General features: G+C 38.5%; 1 protein-coding gene across 1 annotated transcript; it reads right to left on the bottom strand.

Moving 5' to 3' along the window:
* Positions 1-1,331: 1,331 nt before the first annotated feature.
* Positions 1,332-23,757, bottom strand: LOC134003822 (myosin heavy chain, fast skeletal muscle-like). The gene is made up of 38 exons (XM_062443176.1): positions 23,560-23,757; positions 23,325-23,468; positions 22,228-22,384; positions 22,103-22,130; positions 21,898-22,003; positions 21,688-21,780; positions 21,367-21,430; positions 21,198-21,296; positions 21,004-21,107; positions 20,780-20,918; positions 20,507-20,625; positions 20,010-20,159; positions 19,760-19,930; positions 19,364-19,670; positions 19,210-19,286; positions 18,999-19,086; positions 18,789-18,906; positions 18,599-18,722; positions 17,962-18,098; positions 17,573-17,828; positions 17,221-17,463; positions 16,965-17,141; positions 16,739-16,884; positions 16,564-16,654; positions 16,100-16,489; positions 15,888-16,014; positions 15,681-15,799; positions 14,786-14,982; positions 14,509-14,692; positions 14,057-14,222; positions 13,724-13,848; positions 13,315-13,623; positions 13,021-13,224; positions 12,153-12,278; positions 11,785-11,955; positions 11,494-11,694; positions 11,243-11,374; positions 1,332-1,397 (listed from the first exon to the last, which is right to left on the bottom strand). Exons 1-38 carry the CDS (start codon positions 23,755-23,757, stop codon positions 1,332-1,334), a joined length of 5,853 nt encoding a protein of 1,950 aa, XP_062299160.1.
* Between the last annotated feature and the right edge of the window lie 1,290 nt (positions 23,758-25,047).

The following is a 25,047-nucleotide window of genomic DNA, read 5'->3' as shown; positions in this document are numbered from 1 at the left end:
TTTTATCATAAATGTCAAGAATAAACGTTCACACCAACATTATTACTCTTCTTCCACCAGCTATTACCATTATTAAATTATAATTCAGTAGTGGTAATAACAACAGTGATGTCAGCAGAAGGCATAGAAGTTATATTGTAAATATGTGAACTGTAAAAAGTTATATTAGTAGTCTATTTTTACTCCTACCACTACATAAGCTTTTGATTTTTTTGTGGTTTTCTTTTTCGTTTTGCCTCGGTGTAAGAATCATGCTACACAGAACTGAAAAGCCATAGTTCAAAACCATATATAATCATTTATGATTACATCTAGGCTACTTTCAGTGATATTGTATTAATGGTATGTTTATGTATTTTCGTTTTAAAATTTTAATTTGAAATAAATATCCGGAAGTGTTGTGTAATATTGTGACAAGCTTGACATTGGTGGGATTGTCAAAACTCACAACCCCCCTTCCAGCTCCTTGTTACTTTTTCATACACTCCCTCACTTTTATACGATGATGATTTAAAGTAGAAACATTTGTTCACTGTATGTTTTATGGTCTGTTCATATTGTTTTACTCACATGGTTTATAAGTTGTTTTGCTGTTTACTTTTTGGCACTTTTAATGTTTTTTTCTTTCTCTTTGTGAGGGGGAATGTGTTACTTTTATTGCCTGTAAGCAAGTTCATCACAGTAAGAAATGGGTGATTATAATACTGAATAATGATGACAATCATAAATAACAGTAGTGGCAGTTAAATAAACCATGAGAGACCAATAAGTTATATAAGCTTGTTAATCAAACGAAATAAAAACAAATAAAGAAATAAAGACAGTGACATTTTTAAAGCCTCTTTTATCATTTTACTTTACAGCTGAAGTTTTGTTGGCGTATTAGTTTCATTTAAAAATGGATACAATCCTTCTTGTTTGACTTGGAATAGTTCCTCTTTTGTGTTACTTGTTATTATGACGCATCATCGTTGACTCAGTCTGCACGTATCACTTTTTTTATAAGGAGGCTCTAATGAGGTTTGTAATACTGCAGAATCTTTCCCCCTTTCCATGTGGGATTAATAAACTCCACTAGAATGAGGCAAATGCTGTGTCAAATGATGCTGTTTTGGATTACACCACAACTTTCTCAGAACACCACAGGGGTTCACTAGGTTCACTTCAAATCTGTTCTTTGTAAGTTCCCAATTAATTATCCACTTACTGTCAAAACAGCTGGTTCCAGTCTCAAGAATGAACTTTCACGCTCAAATAAAAAAAGATACCTCAATTTTTTTTCCCTGGGACGTTGTCTTGTAAACAATGGTTATGTTTATATTCAGTGTTACTCACCAAAACATTAGCGAAAATCTCATAATCGACTTTAACTGAATGCTTTCTTGTGTCTTTGCTTTCTTTTTAAATGTTAATTTTCCAAATCATTACACTCAATACGAAACAAATTTTCCACCGCAATAAAATATCTGTTGACCCTGAGTCAGAATTACAGAGTAAACTGTAGATTTCTGAAACAATAAATTCATGTTCAAGGTATTTGTCTGTTGTCTGAAAGATGTAGATACAGTGAATATCCTACCCTTAGTGTGTGTCCATGCACAAACTGACAGGTAGCGAACAAGACCCGAAGAAAAACTCAGAAGCAGGATTATAGTTGACTGTGTTAATGTTGTCTGTATCTCTCTTAAAGTAACAACTTGTACAACCGAAATACACAAGAATATTGTTAGGCTACACATACGTTATGAATGCCATTATATGTCTTAATGTAGTTTCAAAATAACAAAGAAAAATTCAAATGACAAATGCCACCCATTAATTATACAAATTTGCCCTTTAAATAATATAAAGTATCTATAAAGTTCACTCAGCTATGAAATAGAAACAGAAACCAGGAGCTAATAAATGTATCTTAGCTACACTGTTGTTAACAGTGTAGCTAAGATTAAGCAGAGAATTTAGCTGAGCATTACACAGAGAGCTCAAAGAATTATTAACACAACTTAACAAACTGCATAATATGATATTTACATGAAACAAATAACACTTACAAGAACCAATCTCCAAAGCACGAACACAGCCTCAAAAACAAAGGTGACTAAATCTCAGAGCAGACCTCATGGCGAAAAAGACTGAAACTTTCTGGAGAGAAGAAGAAAAACACCTGGCTGACCTGGCAGCATCACCTGACAAAAATCAGATAGCGTTGAAGCTAGAAAACGCAAGAGAAAATAAGTGCATTACTCAAAACGTCCTCAAGAGGGAGAAACATAATCACTAAACCAAGTATGTACAGTACATGACAGTGAACTCTCAGATTCCTTTCAATGGATAAAAAAAAGGTCAGCCATGATGAATAATAATAATCATTCTGTTTAGTTTTGACTTTTTTGTTGACAGGAAGCGTCAGAATGATGCAGATGATAGTGTGCTGGTGGTTCCTCGCGCTGTCAACAAGTTCAGATTCTTCATCTTTTCTCTCTGAACAATTGGCTTTCGAAACCATCTGAAAGCGCCCTTTTCTTTCACTCAAACTGGGGCAACTTTTTTCTTTGTAGCAGGTATGTAAAGTCTCTGTCTTCATTGCCTCTTTTAAACCTTTTCTTCAACTTAAAGTTTTTTTGTTACAATTTGACACATAGCCTACTGGTGACTTTTTTCTACTAAATGTTGTTCAGTTTAACCAGATTGTATTAAATTTAGTGCTACACTGTAACATCAAATCAATCAAGCTGTTTATTTCATTATGAAATAGTACTACTGAGCAATGAGCATCAAACTGAGGGGCAGTTCAGAATGGTTTGTTCAAATGATGCTTTTCCATGAAACCGTTGCTAATGGCAACATCCATCCCTACTCTTGATAATTCTTGTTTTCCATGATCCTCTCTCTTAAAAATGTCAAATAAAATATGTACTATATATTTAAGGTAGACCTGCTCCTTTAATGAAGTACTTGTGTTTTCTGCCTTTCTTAAGGAGTTTGACCTCTGTTCAACATGGACACTGACTTTATTCTTAAGCTAGTAAAATGCACACCGCCCTCATTCTCAGTGAGAGAGCAACATCGCTACAGAGCAGAGGTCAGTCTTGTAAATGTAAATGTAAATGTGCATTTTTCCTATAGAGAAATCATATGAATAGTGGTGTTTCTGTCTTGTAGAAGATGCTCATGAGACAGTTTATGCTCCTGAAACGCCAGCATCAAGTTCCTATTTATGTATCTGTTAAAGAAATGAAGGGCTGGCTGATGACTAGAAGAAGCTTCCTGGATGAGTGAGTCCAAACTGGTCATTGAAGAAATATGTCAGATTAAAATTTGTTGCAACAGGTAGACAACATGGTTGACTAACTGAGGCATTTTTCATTAAGGTTTCAGGAAGAAGCAGAAGAGACAGAGGCGAGGAAGCTCCTCATGGCAGAGCTGGTAAATACAACACTGACTGTAGAGCGATATAGTGTGCAAATGTACAGTTAAAGTGAGCTATTTAACTTTTATGAAACAGCGGCCACTGTGGCAACAAGTGGCAATTACAGGATCATATAAAATGCTAAAAAACTGTCTCAGTAATGTTGCTTAATATGCAGATTAACATTAGCTAACATAAACTACAGAATAAATGTGCTACATCTGCAAAATTTACATAGTCTGACTTTAGTTCTACTACTGTATGCATAGACTGTTGATGTGACTACAGTATTTTACATTTTAGTTTTACATTTTTATTTTATTCATTTTATTTATTTTAAGTGAGCTAATCCAAGTATTTGCCTGCATTACTGTCATAATTTCTGATATTACCACTAGAGGCAACAAAGCTGTAAATCCTACATATAGGTCCTTTAAATATTATTTAATCTACCATCAGTGACATGTCATTCCTTTATATTACATGTCCTATTTTGTTTTATAATACCCAAGAAATTAATTTGGTACAAATTATGGGAAAATAGAAGAACTGTTTGATTGGTACACTTCCAACTAATATAGTCAGAGTCTTTTAGTCAGTTTACATAGCTGAAGAAACTAAAAATGTCAAATGTGTCCCACAGCAATCATACTGTTCAACATATATGGAGAATAAAGTTTCTGGTAATTAATAAATAATGAATGAATATTTACTTTAAATTGTCCATTCAACGAAATCCCTCTGGGAATCAAAACCTAATATTTAAAAACTCAACACCACTGACTAAACTCTAATTAAATGTCACACCAGCATCACTTTTCTAATATAGCAAAGGGTTTTTTATGTCGAATGAAATGGCTTTAGTAATGGTTGATAAATCATATAGTAATGCTTTATATATCAGTTATACACCATAAATAAGAACTTGGGTTTGCTGTGTTGCACCTGTAACCACGGCTGACGGTGATGTCATGGTGTACAGACTCACCATTGAGTACAGTTTGACATCACCACTAAATGTCACCTAAAATTTTCAACGGCCAAAGTTAGTCAGTAAATAAGTATAAATGTAAACAACTTATAGTAACTTTTTATAATTATCCAGACAGTCTGCAGCACCTTTCCCAAAGCAAAGTGTCCAAACAATCTTCCTGATGAATGTGAAAGCTAAGAAGAAAAAATCAATAGAAATAAACCCCAGAAGTACCTTTATTAAAGGCTCCGGTTATCTGTTGATGTGTAAAGGTCTGGACCTCAGCAAGGCGTCTCTGTTTGAATCAGATGGAACAGGAGCTCCAGGAGGAACTTGAAGCGGAGGAATGTATTTCACTGCAGCTCAGGAGGAGGGTAAGAACAAAACCCACCATTTTCTGAGTTTCACTTTCAACATCCTGCAGTCACTCAACTCTTTTCTCTTTCTCACCCTCTCACATGAAGGTCACATTGGAGGGCTTTCGAATGTTCCTCTCCATCTTCCACCCAAAAGCAGAGGAGGATGTACAGGCCTTCCTCAGGCACCTGTCCAACAAGCTGTTGAACTCTTTCACTGCCTCTCACTTCAGCAGGCGTTCCAAGCGAGCCCTGCTCACCAAGCTCCAGCGTGCCACTTTACCCCTGGCACCAGAGATAGTAGAACTAGCTTTGAGGTTCCTCCTGGAAAAGCCAGAGCCACTTGCTGAGGTCAAGCCTTCACAGACTCAGAGTCCCACTGCGAGCTGGGACTCCAGTTTGGCCCTCGCTCTGGGAAACAGGGCCAAGGCTGCTAGATCTGAGATCGTCAAACAGCTGGCTGACACGACAGCTTCTTGCTTCGGCCTCGTTACATCTTTCACTAAAGCTCGTCTCCTGTGTATCTGCACGCCGGTGGCCCAGAACATGGTCAAAGCCATTTACAAAAGATTTGTTGACTGCTCCAAATCCTTCCACCTGCTGGACTTTGATGAAAGCTTCGTCATTGCTGGAGAGAGCATCATTTGTGTTGTCCAGGACATGGACCACAGAGCGCGAGCTGCTGCGTACAGCCGGGCTCTGCATCAGCTGATTTCTGTAAAGTACACTGTGGTAATTGTAGTTGTTTTAATACATCATACTCAAATTATATATATGATACAGTAAGATACTTTGTTCATGTCTTTAATTTGAGATTTGTACATAATCTTTCCAGACTCCAGAGGTGTGCAGTGTGGCTGCTGCAGAGAGAACTGGTAAGCTGTGGATAAATGTTGTAATTTGACAGACTCACCTAATACTTCTACTGATACTCATGTTTTCTCTTCTACAGATGAAAATAAGGACAGAAAGAAGAAGCAGGGAGTGTGGGCCTTTTTCAATCAAATGTGGAAAAAGATCTTGTCCACTGAGGAGTAAATCACACCAGCTGCTCTCTGCAGTATAATCTCAACATCATAAATCATACTTATTTAATACATTTTATATTACAATAATAGAAGTATAAGGAACAGCTGTGTCATTATTTACTGTTTAATTTTCACAAGAATGATGTTAAATATAAGTTAGAAAAGAGACAAACAACTAAATGTGAATCTAAAACCACTGTATAGCAATTTTTTGTAATAATTCAAAAGGACAGCATAATTCTAACTCTCTAGCAGCGTTTTCTGTAGCTTTCAACTGTTTTTTACTGCCTTCATTGGTGGATATAGTTTCCTTGAGTATAATCATAATGATGAGTCATTGTAAGACTCTAATGAATGGCACCAATGTGTCATTTATAAGACTTGATAACAAAGCTACCCTGGGGCCCCAAAGGGTGCTCTAATAAGTATGTTCATATTTCCAACTGAAATAAACAGTATGTAATGTGAATGAGGTCACTGGTTATAATGAAGCCACAGTGAAAATCTGAAAATTTTAGAATCTTTCAGCTAATTTTTGGGGTTTTACACCTATTTTGCTGTTTTGGTTCAGTCTCACAGCTCTCATTAGCATTGTCCTCAGCAGCAGCAGCAGTTAGCTTTCTTCAGAGGAAAAAGCTCAGATAACAAACCCGCCTGCCAACACCAAACAGCAGAAAGACAGAGTTAGCAACTAGATAGCATTTAGCTGCTAAAGTGACAAAGAAGGCTAAACCAGAGCTAAAAGGAGAGTGAATATTGGATTCGAGGTGGCAAAACATGACACTAAATGAATGCTAATGTTGCTATGTGACTGGTGAATGTGTAAATAACTGCAACAGTCTGCTAACATATTAGCTAAATCAACTTTATAAGATAATAATATGTCAGATGTCAATTATAGGAGGCTAAATCAAGTTATCTGTGTGGTCGCTTAGCCAGAGGAAGGAGATGAGAGGCGGACTCAGAGACTTGTACAATGACTGAAAAACAAATTCATCTAAAGTTGATTAACAACTCTCGCCCTATATACTGTAGGCCATCCAATCTATTTAAGCAGAACCATATTTCTCTCAGGGGTTTTCGTCTTTATACCAACGACTGGCAAATAATAATGTCACTTGAATAAGTTAACATTGTTCACATACATCATCCACAGCACAGTCCATACCATAAGCAAAAATAAGTACAAACCACATATATACCACATATACCAAATATTTGACTCAATACAGGAAATCCCCGACAAACTGACTTAGTGCTACCCATGACATGATGACTTGGTGACTTCCCCTTTGCCTCCTGGAAAGTATTATGGGCTAAGCTAATCTATGACTCAGAATAGTCACAACTTAAATAATACTTGTCTTTCTTGAATAAACCAGAAATGTAGATGTAAATATAACAAAACAAAGCTAAACACAAACAAAAAAACCTGGCATAGCATGTGAAAGCTACAAATAGATGTTAAACTGACTAAACAAACAAATGAGAAGTGTGGGAAGAAACACATTCAAGTGTAACAGGGACAAATATTGCGGTCTCGCTCACTTTGTCACACTACCACAATATATTTTCTGATGAAACAGGCGGGTCACCACAGCTCAGATTGTTGTGTGGTTGCTTTGACAATAATTCAGTTCTCCAAACACACTGAAACATCTTTATGCCAAACTGTTTTAATAGAGTTGTCATGGTCGTTTGTTTTTCTGACTGGTAGCAACATACAATGATATATATACTTTATTGAAAACAGTCATATTTCTGCTTGATTTGTTATGTTGTGTCGAGAAATAGGGTTTGGACTGATTGTGAATGAGTATAATGTAATGGTAGTGGCAACATCATACACATAAAGGAGAGAAATTAAATATGAGCTGCATGTAAGTGACTGTATATATGTAAAAGTATTTTAAGTTTGGTGTCTCCATATCTTTGATTATCAAGTTTCTTTGTGATATAGACTGATTGTCTCTTTTTTGCCTCCATGAGATAACACAGAACACATATCATATTTCACCCTCTGTTCCTCCATCCATGCTTCTCTTGTTAAAGGGAGCCCTCTGGCTGCTGTTACTGTACTATTACAGATGACACCAGGCTAAAGGGTAGCACTATGAGACAGTGAGAAATGCTATGTTTTTTATGAGTAAAAGTAACCGGATTGTCAGAGATGTAGAAAATGTGAAAGGTCTTTGTATGAGCCTAAAATACACACGAATACACACAGAGAGGTCAATAAATCGACCACATCAATTAATATCATTGTCACACATGATCATCTTTACAGCAAAGGTCGACCACTGCTGTGATAGATCATTTCTCATAATGCTTTTCAAGGCTGTACGAATAGCTTGGCCTTCACAGCCGTGTCCTACGACCTGTCAAACTGAGGGTCAGGGGGGGTCATAGCACACGTTGCCATGCTTCACTGATACAAAGTTGGAGATATAGATGCCGCATACTGACTGAGCACACCACAGCTGGTTTACATGTTCTGATCACTCCAAAGGTTTCACACACAAGGTACACAAGGTACACAAGGTTCACTTATTTATTTATTTATGGTTTATATGATAGGGACAGATACAGTGTACATAGAGAAACTGATAACAGCTACTTAATTCATGTTGGTTACAGTACATAATAAGCTGTAATAGTCAGTCAGGGGGTTGATTGTATTCAACAGATTATTCAAAATGTTGGACTAGATTTAATGTTTTTATTTGATTGTCTGTTTATTCTATTGATCTCTTGAATGAGAGCCAATAGCTGAAATGGCTCATTAGGGCTGCTAATTTACAGTAATTATGGTTTTGGATTGCTATGTATCACCTTATTTTGGGGACTTTCCGCCACCCTGATTATTTTGTCATATTTGACTATAGATAGATTACATTTCATATTATTCTGTAGTTGTTGATGCCCTTTATTAGCTGTTACAATGTGTAATAAATTGTAAATTAGCTCATGGTTGACTCAGAAAAGCCATAGGACAGCCTGTAGATCAATACTTCCCCTCTGAAGAACAAAGCAGAGGCTGCAAGGGGACATTTTCTATGTGGAAAAACTGTTAAAATTGTTCATTTATCAACTTCTTTATTATGTATTTTGGTTTAAATGAGTTGAATTAGACAACATAGCATCAAAATGTATCAGCTGTTATGTTTGCTTCTGCTTTTTCCTCCTCAGACAAAAAGCTGGTGATCTTGACAGAAATCTAATTAAAACTCTGAGTTAGCACAGCTGCAAGAATGGAAGCCATGCTGATGAGCATCACAGATCTATGAGAGACTTCAACTTCTAATCTGCCTCTCAGACAAATGAAATTCCAGTAATGATGAGGACTTTGAGTAACTGAAAAAACAACACAGGCCAGCACAGAATCCCTCTGTCTGGCGCACTAAACAAACGGGCTCACGGATGGCGTGGCATGGATAAATACATGCACCATCTTAAATGAATCCCCAGGAGGGTTTCTGATTGGCCCGTACGGACCTTTGATTATATTGCTCTAATCATGGCTAATCCGCTGCTCTCATGCCAGCATTAGGTATTGTATGTAGATGAGTGACACTGAGGAGGACGGCTATTTTAACTCAACAATGTAAATGTCAGCAGGCATTCTGTGGGGATCTGCCATGATCTCTGCAAACAGTTGCTCAAATTAGATGCACACTGAGGGTTCAGCTGGAGCTTCTATAAACTGCACACTCCTGCCACATAACTGTGTCACAGAGAGTTCTCCGACTCGCTAATTAGCACTACAAAGCTCATACTAGTCTGATAATACAGCGAGAATTAAGATAAATGCTTAGTGTCCTTTCATCTGCTTTGTTAGTCACAAAGATGGTCATGAAAGATGGATAAGGGCATTTTAAACACATATGAGTGCTACGATTCACCAAACATTCATCCTGACCACAGTCTGACCACATTAATATAGATTCATATACAGATTTTGCTCGATTGATCTCAAAGTGTGACGCACAATAAACTTACACCGTGCAGAGTAAAAAAAAAACCAGACTAGAGCTAATGCTTCACACCACTTTATTCTGCTACAGTTTCACAGCAAAACAATAAGGATTATTCACTTTCTCGAGTTTTTCTCATGCTAAGAAGTTGAAGAAGTAGAGGATGTCATCGTTGCAAAGTCTACTCAGATTCAGCAACCTAAAGCAGGAAAGAGAGAGGGAAATAGAAGTCAAGGAAAGGAGAGAAAATTAAAGGGGGGGGGGGGGGGAGTATGATTAAAACGACTTGCAGTCCTAGATAAAAGTTTGTAATGGTCATTTATAAAAGTAGCATTGATGCAACTAGTTAGTTTTCTGCAATGAAGAGTTTGTTTTAGTGATTGACTGATTCAATTTATTTCATGTTGGTAATGTGTTTCTATTCATTTTTAAAAGAATGCAATTTTAGGAGATGTACACAGTTTTTCAAATCTGCCAGGAGCCCAAATTCTATTATTCTTGCTGTAATCATTCCTCCTGTTCATACTGACCATTAGAAGATCCAACTCCTCCCACTGTGCTTACCATGTAAATGAAGTCCACAGTCCTTGTTTTGAGCAAAAATGCATTAGAAGGTATATCTGATGCTTATATGAGGCTTCAGCAGTATGAGTTAGTCATATCGAGTGGATACCTGACACATTTACAGTCTATTTAGCATCAAATTCCCTCTTTATGTTTCCCTGTTGAGCTGTGGTGGAAGTATAGTAACAAAAAGAGGGACTTTGGCACTAAAAAGACTGTAACATTGAAAGATATCTACTTGATTTGACTCATTTGGGCAGCTGAAACTTCATATGAGCTTCAGATAAACTTTTCCTCACATTTTTCCACAAAACAGCAAGAAAAACATGTGTCAGGCACCTGACTATTGTTTTAGGAAAGACTTGAAAAATGATGAACACTCCCTTTATATGACATCTGACTAAACTGAGTAAAGACTGTAATTGGAAGCTCCAGAAAGAGCTAGTATGCATGTGGATCTTAAATTAAAAATTATTATGTCAAATAATCTTGAGGACAAGAATGAACTTTCACACTCTATTGATTTTTTTAAAGGTGCAGTGTGTACGATTTAGTGGCATCTTGTGGTGAGGTTGGTAATTGCAACCAACTGAATACCCCTCCTCTGCACCTCTCCTTCCAAGTGTGTAGGTGAACCTACAGTGGCCCGAAAAACCCAAAAGGCCATCTCGCGACCCAGTGTTTGATTTGTCCATTCTGAGCTTCTGTAGAAAACATGGTGGTGCAACATGGCGGCCACTGTGAAAAATGACCCACATCCTATGTGGGTATAAAGGGTTCATTCTAAGATCACAAAAACACAATGATTCTTATTTTCAGGTGATTGTACATTAATTAAAACATACTTGTGAATATTATATTAAAGTCCTTTCCACAAGATGCCACTAAATTCTAAACACTGCACCTTTAAATTAAACTATATATGGATTAAATGTTACCTTTCCAAATTCTCTACTCTTGGTTCTCATCTTGTTGACTTGAGACTCGGCAATGTCCGCCCGCTCCTGCGCCTCCTCCAGCTCATGCTGCACCTTCCTCAGCTTAGTGAGATGAACAGTGGCCTGCTCCTCCTGTAGCAAAAAAAACCCCCAAAAACATAATGAGCTATAATGTCATAAATATGAATGTCAATCATAATGAAAAAACAGTAGCTCTCATTTGTTTTTGTGGCTGTTGAAAAAGATCTTACAGCTTCTTCATTCTGCCGTTTGTACACTTTCACTTTAAGCTGCAGTTTGTCCACCAGGTCCTGCAGTCTCAGAACAGTCTTCTTGTCTTCCTCAGTCTGGTAAGTCAGCTCCTTGACTCGCCGCTCGTATTTACGGATTCCCTTGACGGCATCGGCAGCTCTTTGTTGCTCAATCTCCACTTCACCTTCCAGTTCACGCACCTACGAGATAAAGTCCAAACTGCATAAACTCATCCTCATATATGATTTCTGTTCTCAACTTTTAATTTCACATGAACGAATGTGTGATACCCGAGCCTCCAGTTTCTGGAGCTGTTTCTTGCCCCCCTTCAAAGCCAGGTTCTCAGCCTCATCCAGGCGGTGCTGCAGATCCTTCACAGAGGCCTCCAGGTTCTTCTTCATCCTCTCCAGGTGGCTGCTGGTGTCTTGCTCTTTCTTGAGCTCCTCTGCCATCATCGCTGCCTGCATTTACACGGCATGTTAAGCTGATGTTTCTTCTGTCATTTTTAGCTGCAAGTAACTAGTAAATGATTATAATCAAGCTGACACTAGCATTCATAAGGGCAACCAGACTGCTTGATAATTGTTGCAGTTACTTATCACACAATGTAAAGCTATAATATCTGGATATAAAGAGATGTAAAGTGTATGATATTTACATCAGTGATTGCCTTCTTGGCTTTCTCCTCTGCATTGCGAGCCTCTTGGATTGCATCCTCCACTTCACCCTGCAGCTGGCTGACATCTGCATCCAGCTTCCTCTTGGAGTTGAGAAGACTGGTGTTCTGCAGCCAAATGAAAATAACTTAAGCCTATCATTTACAGAGTTATCCTCATAAACAGAAGGGCAATATTGATTCAGAGGCACAGTCAAACTCTTTCACAACTCTCACAGCTGTAACAAGCAGAATCTACTTTATCTCTTCTGACACAAGCGGAACTGCCAACAAAATGCACCTGTCCTTATGGGGCAATAATTTTTTCATTTTTGTCAAGTGAAGAAGAAATACTACCATGCAAATATTGCCTCATTTGGCTCAATATTGAGATTTTATAGCTGAAATGTTAATATTTATTTTATTTGTTTATAAAAAAAATGTATTTGACCATTTAGTGGGAAAACTTCAGAACCAAACACATATATGACATATGACAGCCTTGTAGTTGACATGGCTAACCTGTTAGCAAACTCCTATTAACAAACCTGTTTACACATCCAGCAGACACAGAGCAACATTAGCATTCATTTGGAGCTTTGTTAGCTAGTTGCTAGCATTGTTATTCTGTTGTTTGGTGATGAGCAGAGAGTGTACAGTTGTTTTATCAGAGCTTTTTATGTCACATTTATGTCACATTGGCTAAGCAAGTAGTAGCTTCCATTCCTTAGTGTGAGTGGAGACTGCAGAAGTGAGCGCAACTTATATGGAATTAAAGATAAATAACTCTGTCCCAGCCCATAATGGCAGTCCATGTTTTTACAGAAGCGTAGCGCCCACTCTACAATCCCAACCCAATAAAGCTGCTGACCTGAGAGTGCAGCAGCCCGACTCTCTCACAGGCATCAGTCAGTTCCTGTTCAGCTAATTTGCGGCTTCTGTCTGATTGTTCCAGAGCAGCTCTGAGCTCCTCCACCTCTGCCTGCATCAGGGTGCTCCTGCGCTCCACCATGGCCACCTGCTCCTTCAGGTCCTCCTGGCTCCGCATGGCCTCATCCAGGTGATGGGTTTGTTCCTGCTCGAGAGAAAACATGGTGAGAGTTTTCAGATTTTCCCAAAATAAGGTTTAAAATCAAATACTATTGAAGCTGTTAGAGTATTTCACTTTGAGGTGGGCTTGCAGGTTCTTCAGCTGTTTCTGGGATTCAGCGGACTGCCGATTGGCGTGGCTCAGCTGGACCTCCATTTCGTTGAGGTCAGCTTCCATCTTCTTCTTGATTCTCATGGCGTCATTCTTGATGCGTGTCTCAGCATCCAAGGCGGACTGCATCGTTTCCACAACACGCTGGTGGTTGCGTTTCATCTGCTCAATCTCCTCATCCTTCTCAGCCACCCTGCGGTCGATCTCTCCCTTGACTTGAGTGAGCTCCAGCTGGATACGAAGGATTTTGGATTCCTCATGCTCCAGAGAAGCCTAGGGGGAAAATGAAAATATAAGGAATTCACAGATTACATAAATTTGTGCCAGACGCATCTGATTGAAAGAATGTAATAATTCTATCACATTAAACTACCTCAGCTTCCTCCAAAGCTGTCTGGGTCTCTGTCTTCTCAGTCTCAGTTTGTTTCTTAGTCTTCTCAAGCTCGTGAATGGCTTTACCATTCTCTCCAAGTTGCTCAGTCAGATCAAAGATTTCATCTACAAACATCAACGACAAAAATCACATTTCTTGAATGACCACTCATATCAAACAAACAAAAATCGATACTTATGATATCAAACACTGGGAATAAGAACAACTGACATGTTGCCTTACAATAAAGCGAAAAATTTCAAGTATGAACACATTCTTATACCATTGGATGAACATTCTTTTTACAAAATCACTATACTGTGAAGCACGTACGTTGTAGGTTTTTATTCTCTCGTTTGAGGACCTCAAGTTGCTCCAGAGCTTCCTCATAAGAGTTCTTCACTTTGAAGAGCTCAGTGCTGAGGGAGCGACACTCCTTCTGTGACCCTTCAAGCTCAGCCTGACTCTCCTCGTACTTCTGCTTCCACTCAGCAAGAACCTAAAAGTAACAAAATACATTGGATTGTATAACGCTTAAGAACTTGGACCTTTTACTTTATTATTTGTAAACGTAATTATCTATTTTTTCTTCTATGGATACTACATAAACTGATGTTGCTGAAATAATTTAAAAGAAAATGATGGTAGGAAAATGAAGATTGGTTCTTTGACTGTTAGACATTTTGTTCATATTTCAAGGTTCAAGCTTCAGTTGATTCATCCATAAAACATCACAGTGCTCCAAACAACCAACACTGACTTGACTTGCAGGTTGTCCCTCTCACCTTATCAAAGCTTCTCTGCTTTTTATCCAGGGCAGCTGCTTGAGCATTTGCCCTTTCCACATCAACCATGAGGTCCTCTACCTCTCCTTGTAGCCTCTGCTTTGTCTTCTCTAAAGATGAGCACTTGGCATTCACAGCCTCAATGGCCTCCTCAGCCTCTTGCAAACGTTGAGCAAGCTTTTTCCTGGGGTTGACAAAATAACATATCAGTAGTGACAGTCATTTCCTCATATTGCAGATATGTCAAAAATTAAAATATATATAAAACAACTCTAACTTTGCCTCCTCCAGTTCATCATTACGTTGGATGGCATCAGTCTCATATTTGGTTCTCCACTGGGCCACCTCACTATTGGATTTGGACATCGCTCTCTGGAGCTCAGACTTGGCCTCCTGTTCCTCCTCAAACTGCTCCCTCAGCAGATCACAGTCATGACGGGCAGATTGGAGAGCATGGGCGAGGGCATTTTTAGCCTAACAGAAAGGCAAATTTGGCTTGTAGTCAAATACATATTTGTTAAAGGCAAATTTTCTCTGTCATTATTTTGAATCCTCTCATTAAGGGAATGCTGTAGTTTAATATTTTGGGAAATACACTTTCTTACTTTTTTGCTGAGAGTAAGATGAAAAGATCAATACCACTCATATAAAGCTAGAGCCATTAGCTAAGCATAAAGACTAGAAGCAATGGTAATATGCTGGTAATTCCAGCATATAACTCCCAATAAAATGTATGTTGTTGTACAGATTAAGCAAACTGCTAATTTGTTTAGGCCAGAACACATATTTCTTTTAACTGTGGACAGAATTAGGCAAGGTTTTCACCCTATTTCCAGTCTTTATGCCAAGCTAAGCTAATGGCCTGCAGGCTATGGTTTAAAATTACATGTCTGAATATAGAATCTCATCTAACTCTTGGCAAAACAGCAAGTATTTCAAAAAATGTCAAACTAAGTTTTAATTTATACAATGGTTGCTGCTGCTTTCCTGCCCCTTTGCACAAGTGTCGTGTTGATGTATGTTTTTAATGTCTTCATGATATGGTGTGTATTGTATTTTTTAAATGTATTGGAGGAAGCCAAAGACAAATTTCCACTAAAATGGACAATAAAGTCAATTCAATTCAATAGGCTGGTTAGCCAGTTAGCTTACAGACATTTAATTCAACAAACCTTTGATTCCTCTTCAACCTGTCTCTTGAGTTCCTCAATTTGTTGAGTGAAGGCAAGCTTGGTCCTCGACATCTGAGAGAGTATTGCTTCTTTCTCCTCAAGAAGACGACAAAACTCACCTGGTCAGGAGATTCCATCAAAAAATGTAAAGAGAGAGAAGCACTTGACTCTATAGTCATTTAAACAAGGTCTAACTCAGTTGCCTACCATTTTCATTCTGGAGTTTTGCCCTTTGAGTAGTTATTTCAATAATCAGACGGGTGTTCTCATCATGTTTTGCCTTGTATTCACTCAGTTGGTCTTCCAGAGAGTGGCTCAGCTTCTCATAATTTATCTGATATCATTGATAAAATAGTTGATGAAACTGTTAACCATGATATTTTGATAGCATGTACTCTCTAAAAAAAAGTCCATCTTACCTTTGCCTTGGCCGTGACCTCTATGTTGCTGGAGAGGTCATCAATCTCCATCTTGTACTCACTCTTCTCCTTCTCCAGCTTCTGTTTGACCCGCTGCAGATTGTCGATCTGCTCTCCCAATTCAGCCATACTGTCAGCATGTTTCTTTCTTAAAGCTGCAGCGATGGCCTCATAGTGGAGGGTCGACTCTTCAAGGTCTCGTCTCAGTTTCTGAAACTCGGCCTCTCGCTTCTTGTTCATTTCTAGCTGAGCAGTAGTGGCTCCTCCAGCTTCCTCCAGCCTCTCACTGATCTCCTCAAGCTCCCTGGTGAGATCTGCCCTCTGTTTTTCCACCTTGGCCCTGCCAACACGCTCCACTTCAATCTCCTCTTCCAGCTCTTCAATGCGTGACTGACAAAGAAACAAAAATTCAATATCCATAGATTTTAAACATTTTCATTTAAATTTAAATTTTTTTGAACTACCTGAAGTTCCTTGATCTTCTTCTGAGATTGCACAGCCACACTCTGCTCATCCTCGATTTTAGATACAAGTTGACTCAGCTCAAAGTCTTTTCTAATATGCAAAATCATACCATGTGATTAGAGTATGTTTAAAGTACTAATCACAATGCCTAGACACTCCAGCACCAATACATACTTTTTAAGTCGTTCCTCCAACTGTTGCTTGTCATTTTCCAAATCCATTATGGATTCTTGAGTTAGTTTCAGATCTCCTTCAAGCTTCCTTTTGGCCCTCTCAATATCCATCCGGATCTTTTTCTCTTGCTCCAGAGAGCCCTCAAGCTAACACACAAACACATTTTCAATCAAATTCTCAAGTCATACATGCTATGATTTCAACAAGGTAATGGCCATAGACTTACATCGTCAACTTGTTGCTCTAGCTTAACTTTGGCTTTGGTCAGAGTGTTGACTTTGTCTTCCTCTGCTTGCAGGTCATCCAGTGTCTGTTGGTGCGTCTCTTGCAGGGCCAACTTCTCCTTGGATAACTTGACGATGGTATCATCTTGAGAGGATATCTCCTCAGTTAGATTTTTAACCTGAAGTGTGAAGCAAAAAGTGTAAGTGAATGCTTGAGTCTCTTAGCCTGATGTTCAGATGGCCATCCAGAAGACACACCTTGTTTTCAGTGGCATGTTTTTCCTTCTCCACTTTAGCCAAGGTAAGCTCCAGGTCATCAATGTCCTTCTTCAGCTCAGAGCACTCATCCTCAAGCTTCCTCTTCTTTGCGGTAAGCTCAGCATTCACCTCCTCCTCATCCTCCAGTCTCTCACTGAGTTCTTTGGCCTTGGCCTCCAGCGAAATCTTGTTCTTAATGAGTCCCTCACATCTTTCCTCTGCATCTGCCAGACTCTCACTTTCCTATTTAACCAAAAAAACATTTTCATTTATGCAGCATGCTGTTTTACTTTATCAAGACTTACATTAATATCTGTATCTATTGTCAAGTGCTTGTGTCTTTTTTACTCACAGATTGAATCTGCAAGCACAAGTCATTCTTCTCCTGAAGCAGTGAAACCATTTTGGATTCTAGCTCCTTCCTTTTGCTCTCAGCTTTTGTTAAATCCTCTTTACACTTGGCAAAGTCCTCTTTCATGATGGCCATCTCCTTTTCAGTCTCAGCACTCCTCAAGAGTGGCTTGATCTTGAAGTAGAGCTTCATCCATGGCCAATGCTTTACATTCATGAAGGAGCGAATGTTGTACTGGACAATGTAAATGGATTCTCTAGAAAGTGATGTGGTTCAAGTTTAGTTCTTGGGTTCAATGTGATGATTACATTTCTCATTATACTACACCAGCAATGATATAGCAGACATTAGTAAGATTCTCTGCAATCAATCTACAAAACTATGATTACCTCCTCTCCATCATTTTCTGAAACTCTTTCCTTCTGAGGAAGCCACGACACAAGGCTTGAGTAATGGTGATCAGAGAGGCCAGTTTTTCATCCCTCATCTCTTCTAGTAGACCCAAAAGCCCTGCCTTGAAGAAGACCTACAGGAAATAGAAATGTACCTTGAGATATTTATAGATAAACCAATAAACCACAAAATCTTAAAATCACTTTCACAATAGAAAGGGCCCAGTATGCTTTAAACATTGTATGTTTATTATGTTGTATTACATCTAAAAGCAAAACTGGGTACTCATATTCCAAGTAGTCACATTTGTAGGCATCATACTCTTTTGGGATACTTGGTAGCCACAGCGCCACAATCGTACAAATGGGGATACTGGCACAAACTTTCAGACATGCTACACGTGGTTGTTCACACACAAGGTGATGGTGGTAATTATATAAAAAATTAAATGAAACCTTGAGAGAGCAGTTTAAATCCTGACTACTTTTACAAATCTTCACACCTGACCAGAAGAATTTTATTTTTAATTGTTATTAATCCAACCTAGGAAGGGGAGTTTCAGACATTGGCAGACAGTCTCACAAGCACTTAGTTTGAAACACACTGAGGCCCTTCATACTGAAAGTAGTTTACCTTTGTATGCCCAAACTTATATTGCGTGTGATCCACATCAATAGATCCCAAGAGCTTCTCAGCAGCTTTCTTGTTGTCAATAAATTGTCCTTCAGGGATCACACTAGCATTCAATACTTTGTACCTAAAAGAAAAACTCTCATTAGAGAAAACTTTTACATTTCTCTCAAAAATATTCTTTGCTTCTTACCTTTGCTTGAAATCCCCATACAGGATCCTACTGGGGAAGCCCTTCCTGCAGATCCTGATTCCTTCCAGCACGCCGTTACATCGCAGTTGATGGATAACCAGATGGTGTTCCATAATCCCTAAAAGTCAGCCAGAGCCACATTACAATTAAGGTGCCTGATATGCCATTCATGGTTGGATGTTGAAGGTTAATGATATATCACTGTAATACCTGGAGTTTTACTTTCATTTGGGATGAGACACCTGACGAAATGAGGATGGGTGCTCCTGAGATTTGTCATTAGCTTTCCCAGGTTCTCCTGTCAGCGATAATCAGTGTCATTACTTTGTTACAAAAGGTTCAACTGCTGTTGCTGAACTTGATTATCTGTTTTAAAATTACGAATTAAAGATTATCCAGTATTATTTTGGTATGCAGTTACCCTGAAGACGGCTGACACAGTCTGGAAGGATGAGCCCTTCTTCTTTGCTGCTTTCTTAGCACCAGTTCCAGTGGTCTCTAAAAGAACAATGTGTTTAGCTGCATTATAAAGCTAAAATAGTTGTAACAGCTTACAGCCTGTCTCATGTTTTTACCATCTGTTGAAGCGTAGGAACAATAGAGAAATGCCAGAAGTTTGAGGCCTGCTTTCTGGTAGAGTTGGACCACAGTTTCATTGAGTGGGTCCTTGTTTTTATCCAACCAGCCTGCGATGCTGTAGTCTACAGTGCCAGCATAGTGCACCAGAGAGAAGTGAGCCTCAGCCTTGCCTTTGACAATCTTGGGCTTCTGAAAATTTGCGGATTTCCCAAGATGTTGGTCATACAGCTTGTTTTTGAAGGTAATGTCTGACGCCTTGGGGAACATACACTCCTCTTCAAGGATGGAAAAGATTCCCATTGGCTGTTGAGGGCAGATAGTCAAAACATCTTACCTAATCAAATGCATTTATCTCAGCAATTTTGTATAACATCTTATTTGTATGAGTTAACCTTTTCAATGAGCTCTATACAGGCAGCCAGGTCCATCCCAAAGTCAATGAACTCCCACTCAATGCCTTCCTTCTTGTACTCTTCTTGCTCCAGCACAAACATGTGATGGTTGAAAAACTGTTGCAGTTTCTCATTGGTAAAGTTGATACACAGCTGTTCCAGACTGTTATACTGCAAAACAAAACCATTTGAGCATGACCACAGTATTCAATATTAATTCCAGAAAATACAGCGATTAGTGAAAACTTACATCAAAGATTTCAAACCCGGCAATATCCAGAACTCCAATAAAGAACTGCCTGGGCTGTTTGGTGTCCAGCATCTGATTTATGCGGAGGACCATCCACATAAACATCTTCTCATAAACTGATTTGGCCAAAGCACCAATGGAATTGTAGACCTGACACAATGATATGTTGCGGTCAAATCACAACATATTAGATGGGTAAGATCTTCAAACAACAACAAAAAATTAAATGACCCATTATTATTTACCATTCATCTTTCTAGCCACTTGGGGACAGAAGAACTCCACACCATTTGACATAGTATCATGAAGTTATTCTACCACAAGCTCATTGTGAAAATAGGAACTATTATAGCCACTGATAACTTTTTCAATGTACATACAGACATGTGAGTGTTGTTTTAAGTCAGATTTTAGTCATTTAAACCTATCTTTTGACATAAAAGTCATAACTAGTTGCATAGGAATCTTAACAATACTTTATTACAAAACAATTGTACCTGTTGAACAGTCTGCCCTTTGGTTACATACTCATTCCCGACCTTCACTCTGGGGTAACACAGCGCCTTTAGCAGGTCTGCAGAGTTAAAACCCATCAGGTAAGCTGCTTTGTCAGCCACTGATAAAGGACAACGATAATAGAGAGAAGAAATGTTAATAGATAAGAGGTAAAAACAAGATAAGATAGATATTTACATATACCAAACATTTTGAGATTATCAGAAAAAAAAGAAATGAAAAGATTAAGGCAGAATCTCATGAATAACAATTACCCTCGGTGCCGTCTGGCTCTGCCTGCTCCTCTCTCTGCTTCTGTTTGAACTTCATATTCCCATAATGCATCACAGCACCTATTAGCTTGTAAATGCCAATCTTCTCCTCTCCAGTGAAGCCTAGGACCTCGATAGCACTCTGAAAGCACATTGTGACAGAGCTCATATCAGTCCCAGTGCATTTTAGCGGGGATGAAAAAAAATAGATTGCAAATTTGACTTACATCCGTGGCCAACAGCTCCTCACTGTCATCAATACTGGCCACACTGATCTCCCCCTGGCTGACAAATGGGAAGTCAAAGGGGTTGTTGGTTATGAGGAGAGTCTCTGGAAGAAAAAACGATGTACCAATCAAATCCAAGCCTTACCATATTAGCAACACTATGTACAGAACATTACTAACATACTGCATCTTACCTATCAGCTCTGGCTTCTTGTTAGACATGATCTGGTAGAAAATATGGTAACTCCTCTCTGCAGACAGTTGAAACGTTACTCTGGATTTTTCCAACAAGTCTAGCAAAAAGAAACAAGATGAGACCAAAGCAAAAGCAACATTATATGTCGCTATTGTATTCTAACTCACAAGTTTCAATATCAGCGGAAGACAGTTTTCCTGTTGTTCCAAAGTGGATTCTTATGAATTTGCCCTGTAAGAGAAAGATGATAGTTAAAAGGTCAACAATATTTAATAACCAGGGTGGGAAATTGACTTTTTAAAATGCGAACATCCACTAGCCAGTGACAGATAAATGTTCAAATTCACCAGCCACTTAGTAGTAAATCATTATTTTGTGTCTGAAATTTACCAGGTACTTTCATAGTTTTACAGTAGCAGTAGCTTTAGCTGGTGGCTGGCGCTAAATTCCAACTCTGATATTAACAAAATCACAATCTTTTCCCTTACAAAACGTGACGAGTTATCATTTCTGAGAGTTTTAGCATTTCCAAAAGCCTCCAGCAGTGGGTTAGCAGAGATAATCTGGTCCTCCAGATTCCCCTACAGCAACAGAACAAACAAAATATTATATTGCAAAGTGATTCGAAACGAATAAATGCATCGGAAGATTGTGAGTAGATCACTTGTAATGCCGTTTGAAAAAGTATCAAATGTCACCTGCAATTTGGAGGAAGGAGTATCTTTTTTTGCACACCCTGCGATTGTCGCAAAGTACTGGATGACACGTTTGGTGTTGACAGTCTTTCCTGCACCGGATTCTCCACTAAACAATAGAAGAAACACCCATCAGAAATGTTGTATCTCCTCTTTAATAAAAAGTATCAAAAATAGGCTGTAGCATTTGTTTAAACTTGTAGCTTACGTGATGAGGATGGATTGGTTTTCTCTATCTAAAAGAAATAACAACACAGTCATATTAGAACAGAGCCATCAAACCATAACATAATACTGACTGTATCAACAAAGTTATTTCCAGACACAGTTTACCAGTGAGCATGGACTGATAGGCGTTGTCAGAGATGGAGAAGATGTGTGGTGGAGCCTCCATGCGCTTTTTGCCCCTGTAGGCCACCACTACCTCTTGGTTGTACACAGGGAGCCACTTGTAAGGGTTCACAGTGACACAGAACAACCCAGAATAGGTCTACAATGAAATCAAATCGAACATTTGTTTGAGTAGGCATGGATGTGTAGACGTCTTGGTTAAAAGCAGACACAATTTGGTTGGTAAATGACAGTTATTTCAACATGCAGTGTACAGATGACAAATAAGAGTATTTGTACAGCTTTTGGCTTTTCACAAACCTCCTGGACAGATTTTGTTTTATTGATAGTTCAAGTCTCAGGAACTCAGTCACCCTGAAGGGATGAACACTATTCTTTCTAAAGATATTTCCCCTTTTAGTGTTTTGTTGATGTTGCAATTACTGCAGTCCAAAATGTGTGCCCTATCATGAGTGTTATTATACAGTATCTTTACATCTTCAAGGAGGATATTTTGCCTAAACAGGTTAAAATATGACCTCATAAAATGTTAAAAGCATGTCAACATTTACATTTTCAACATCTTAATGTGCTCAATGGAGGGCAACTATGACCACTTTTTAAAAAACTTTAGTTGAATTAATGCCCTCCACTCCCTGTAATTCTTTCTCTTTTCAAACTATCTTCTAAAAAAAATTCTCAATTCAAACTACCATTATTACTACTACTACTACTTCTACTACTAATAATAATAAATATACGAAACATTCCTAAAATATTTAAAATAAAAAGGTCTACTTTCAAATTAATGCTTATTGATATGTACAATACATCCCAAATAATGTCTAAGAGAAGTGTTGTATGAGAAGTGAAAATAAAAAATATCTCCAATCCTGAAATTATCTTGTGCAGAAAAGAACACTTTCCTTGACATTTAAAGATAATTTCTTTTGTCTGTTAACGTGCACTAAAAACAGTTACTGATGTTTTCTGTTGTCATGCATGTTATGTTGGTTTGCATAGCTCCTGTTGAGCAACAGCTCCTCTGGCATTGTGTGAGAATGACCACCATCAACTACAGTAAGTGTTGCATTACTCACATAGATCATCCATGCTGCGTAGCGCTCTTTGAGATTAAACAGCACGGCGGCCTCATTGAGGTGGGTCATCATGGCCATGTCTTCAATCTTGTCATACTTGGGCGGGTTCATGGGGAAGACTTCGTCATCCTTCACTGTTACAACCTGTAAAGGTGAAGAGAGACGTGCCCTACATCAAACAAAAGCAAAACGATATGGAGAGGTTGATATGCCTCCTCGACAGCTAACGCTATACCTGTCCTGCTTCAGTTTTAACAGTTGCTTTTCCCCCCTCTTTTCTTTGCAGAGTGCCTTTGACAAAGAGCTCCTTTGGATCTGACGCAAACACTGCAGTTTTGGCATCGAACAGCCTGTTTTGGGCTTCAATTCTCTCTCGTTCAGGTCTCCTCAGGTACGGGGCCGCCTCCCCGAAAACAGCCATCTCAGCGTCCATCTCTGCAATGCACCCCAGAGGGGACTGAAAGGTCCAAGGTTACATGTCAGAACAGTGATTCTAATAACTGCAGGACTGATATCAACCATTAAAATCAGAGCTAACTCTTACCTCTGTTGACTGAAGAAATACCTAAAGTAGGATATACTTTAAAACAGGATCTGTCACAACAACACAATGAAACAGAGAAATGTCCCCACCAGCAGAAGAAATATGTGGGCAGCTTTGACCCTTACTGCTTTTATAAGGTCCCCTCTTGTTACATTAGGAAAGACAGCAAATACCTATATTTAGGTCAAAGCCCCCAATGAATGTGGGTGGAGAAAAGTGATTAGTTTGGCATGTGATATCATGGACATGTTGCTGAGCTTTTGTTATGAACCCCTGGCGGGGAGCAACTGCAGCTCAAGAAAAGAATGAATGCCAGAGGGGGGGTGACCTCTGCCAGAGACACAGCACTCACATACTTGTAGATGATGTAATTTTCCAAGAGGGCAACATAGAGTAATTGTAAAGCATCTGGATCTTGAATATTACCTGACAATACTGTTAGGGATGCATCTGGACTGCAGGACTGTAGGTATTTCAGGCTCACATACAGTTTGATTTTATGTTTGGTCTTGATATAATCAGGATGGTCTCTTAAAATCAACATTTCTCAACAAATAACAACTAACACACAGTAAAACAACTGCACTTTCCCATTCAAACTTAGTGCTTTAAGGTGATTAAAAGAAACACTTTTAATGAGATTTCTTTCTGAGAGATTGACGATTACCCCAAGAATAGTTCCAACACTAAACTCTTAAACTGCAAATTTTATAAATTCCTGTTTGTCTGTAAACAAATTGAACACCATGTTAATAAGTTAGCTTTAGAGATGTTGATAGGTAATGGTGTTTTGTGTTGTTTTGTTTTGTTCTTTTGGCCGGGCTAGTCATCTCACCCTGCCTCTTTATGCTAAGCTAGGCTAACAAGAGTTCCTTTAAAGACACTTTTTTTGTTTGTTGCCATTTTGAAGACAGCAGAACCACTGACATATTATCACCCTTTAAGTTATATAATAAAGTTGTTAGCAAAAAAATGTTTATTTACACATTACACACACATGAACTGTGTCTCTTTGCTGTTTGACGCTGAGTGGGTAGTGTACAGTAGTTTAAAAAAAATTATTCTGCTTAATATTTCTATTAAGATAAGATAAACTTTTATTGATCCCACAATGGGGAAAATTCACTGCTACAGCAGCTCAAAAAGATAGAAATATGAGAAAAACAATTTAAAAAAACT

The sequence above is a fragment of the Scomber scombrus genome, chromosome 21, assembly GCF_963691925.1.
Source record: "Scomber scombrus chromosome 21, fScoSco1.1, whole genome shotgun sequence".
In the NCBI taxonomy this organism is placed as follows: domain Eukaryota; kingdom Metazoa; phylum Chordata; class Actinopteri; order Scombriformes; family Scombridae; genus Scomber; species Scomber scombrus.
This window is presented reverse-complemented; position numbering and strand designations above follow the sequence as displayed.

Excerpts from the sequence above, each read along its gene's own strand:
- LOC134003822 (XM_062443176.1), bottom strand. The coding sequence starts at position 23,757 with ATGGACGCTGAGATGGCTGTTTTCGGGGAGGCGGCCCCGTACCTGAGG. Across the intron at positions 15,800-15,887 it reads AAAACTCCAGAATGAAAATG|GTGAGTTTTGTCGTCTTCTT; the intron begins GTAGGCAACTGA and ends TCTCCTGACCAG. Across the intron at positions 11,956-12,152 it reads CCAAGAAGGCAATCACTGAT|GCAGCGATGATGGCAGAGGA; the intron begins GTAAATATCATA and ends GTGTAAATGCAG.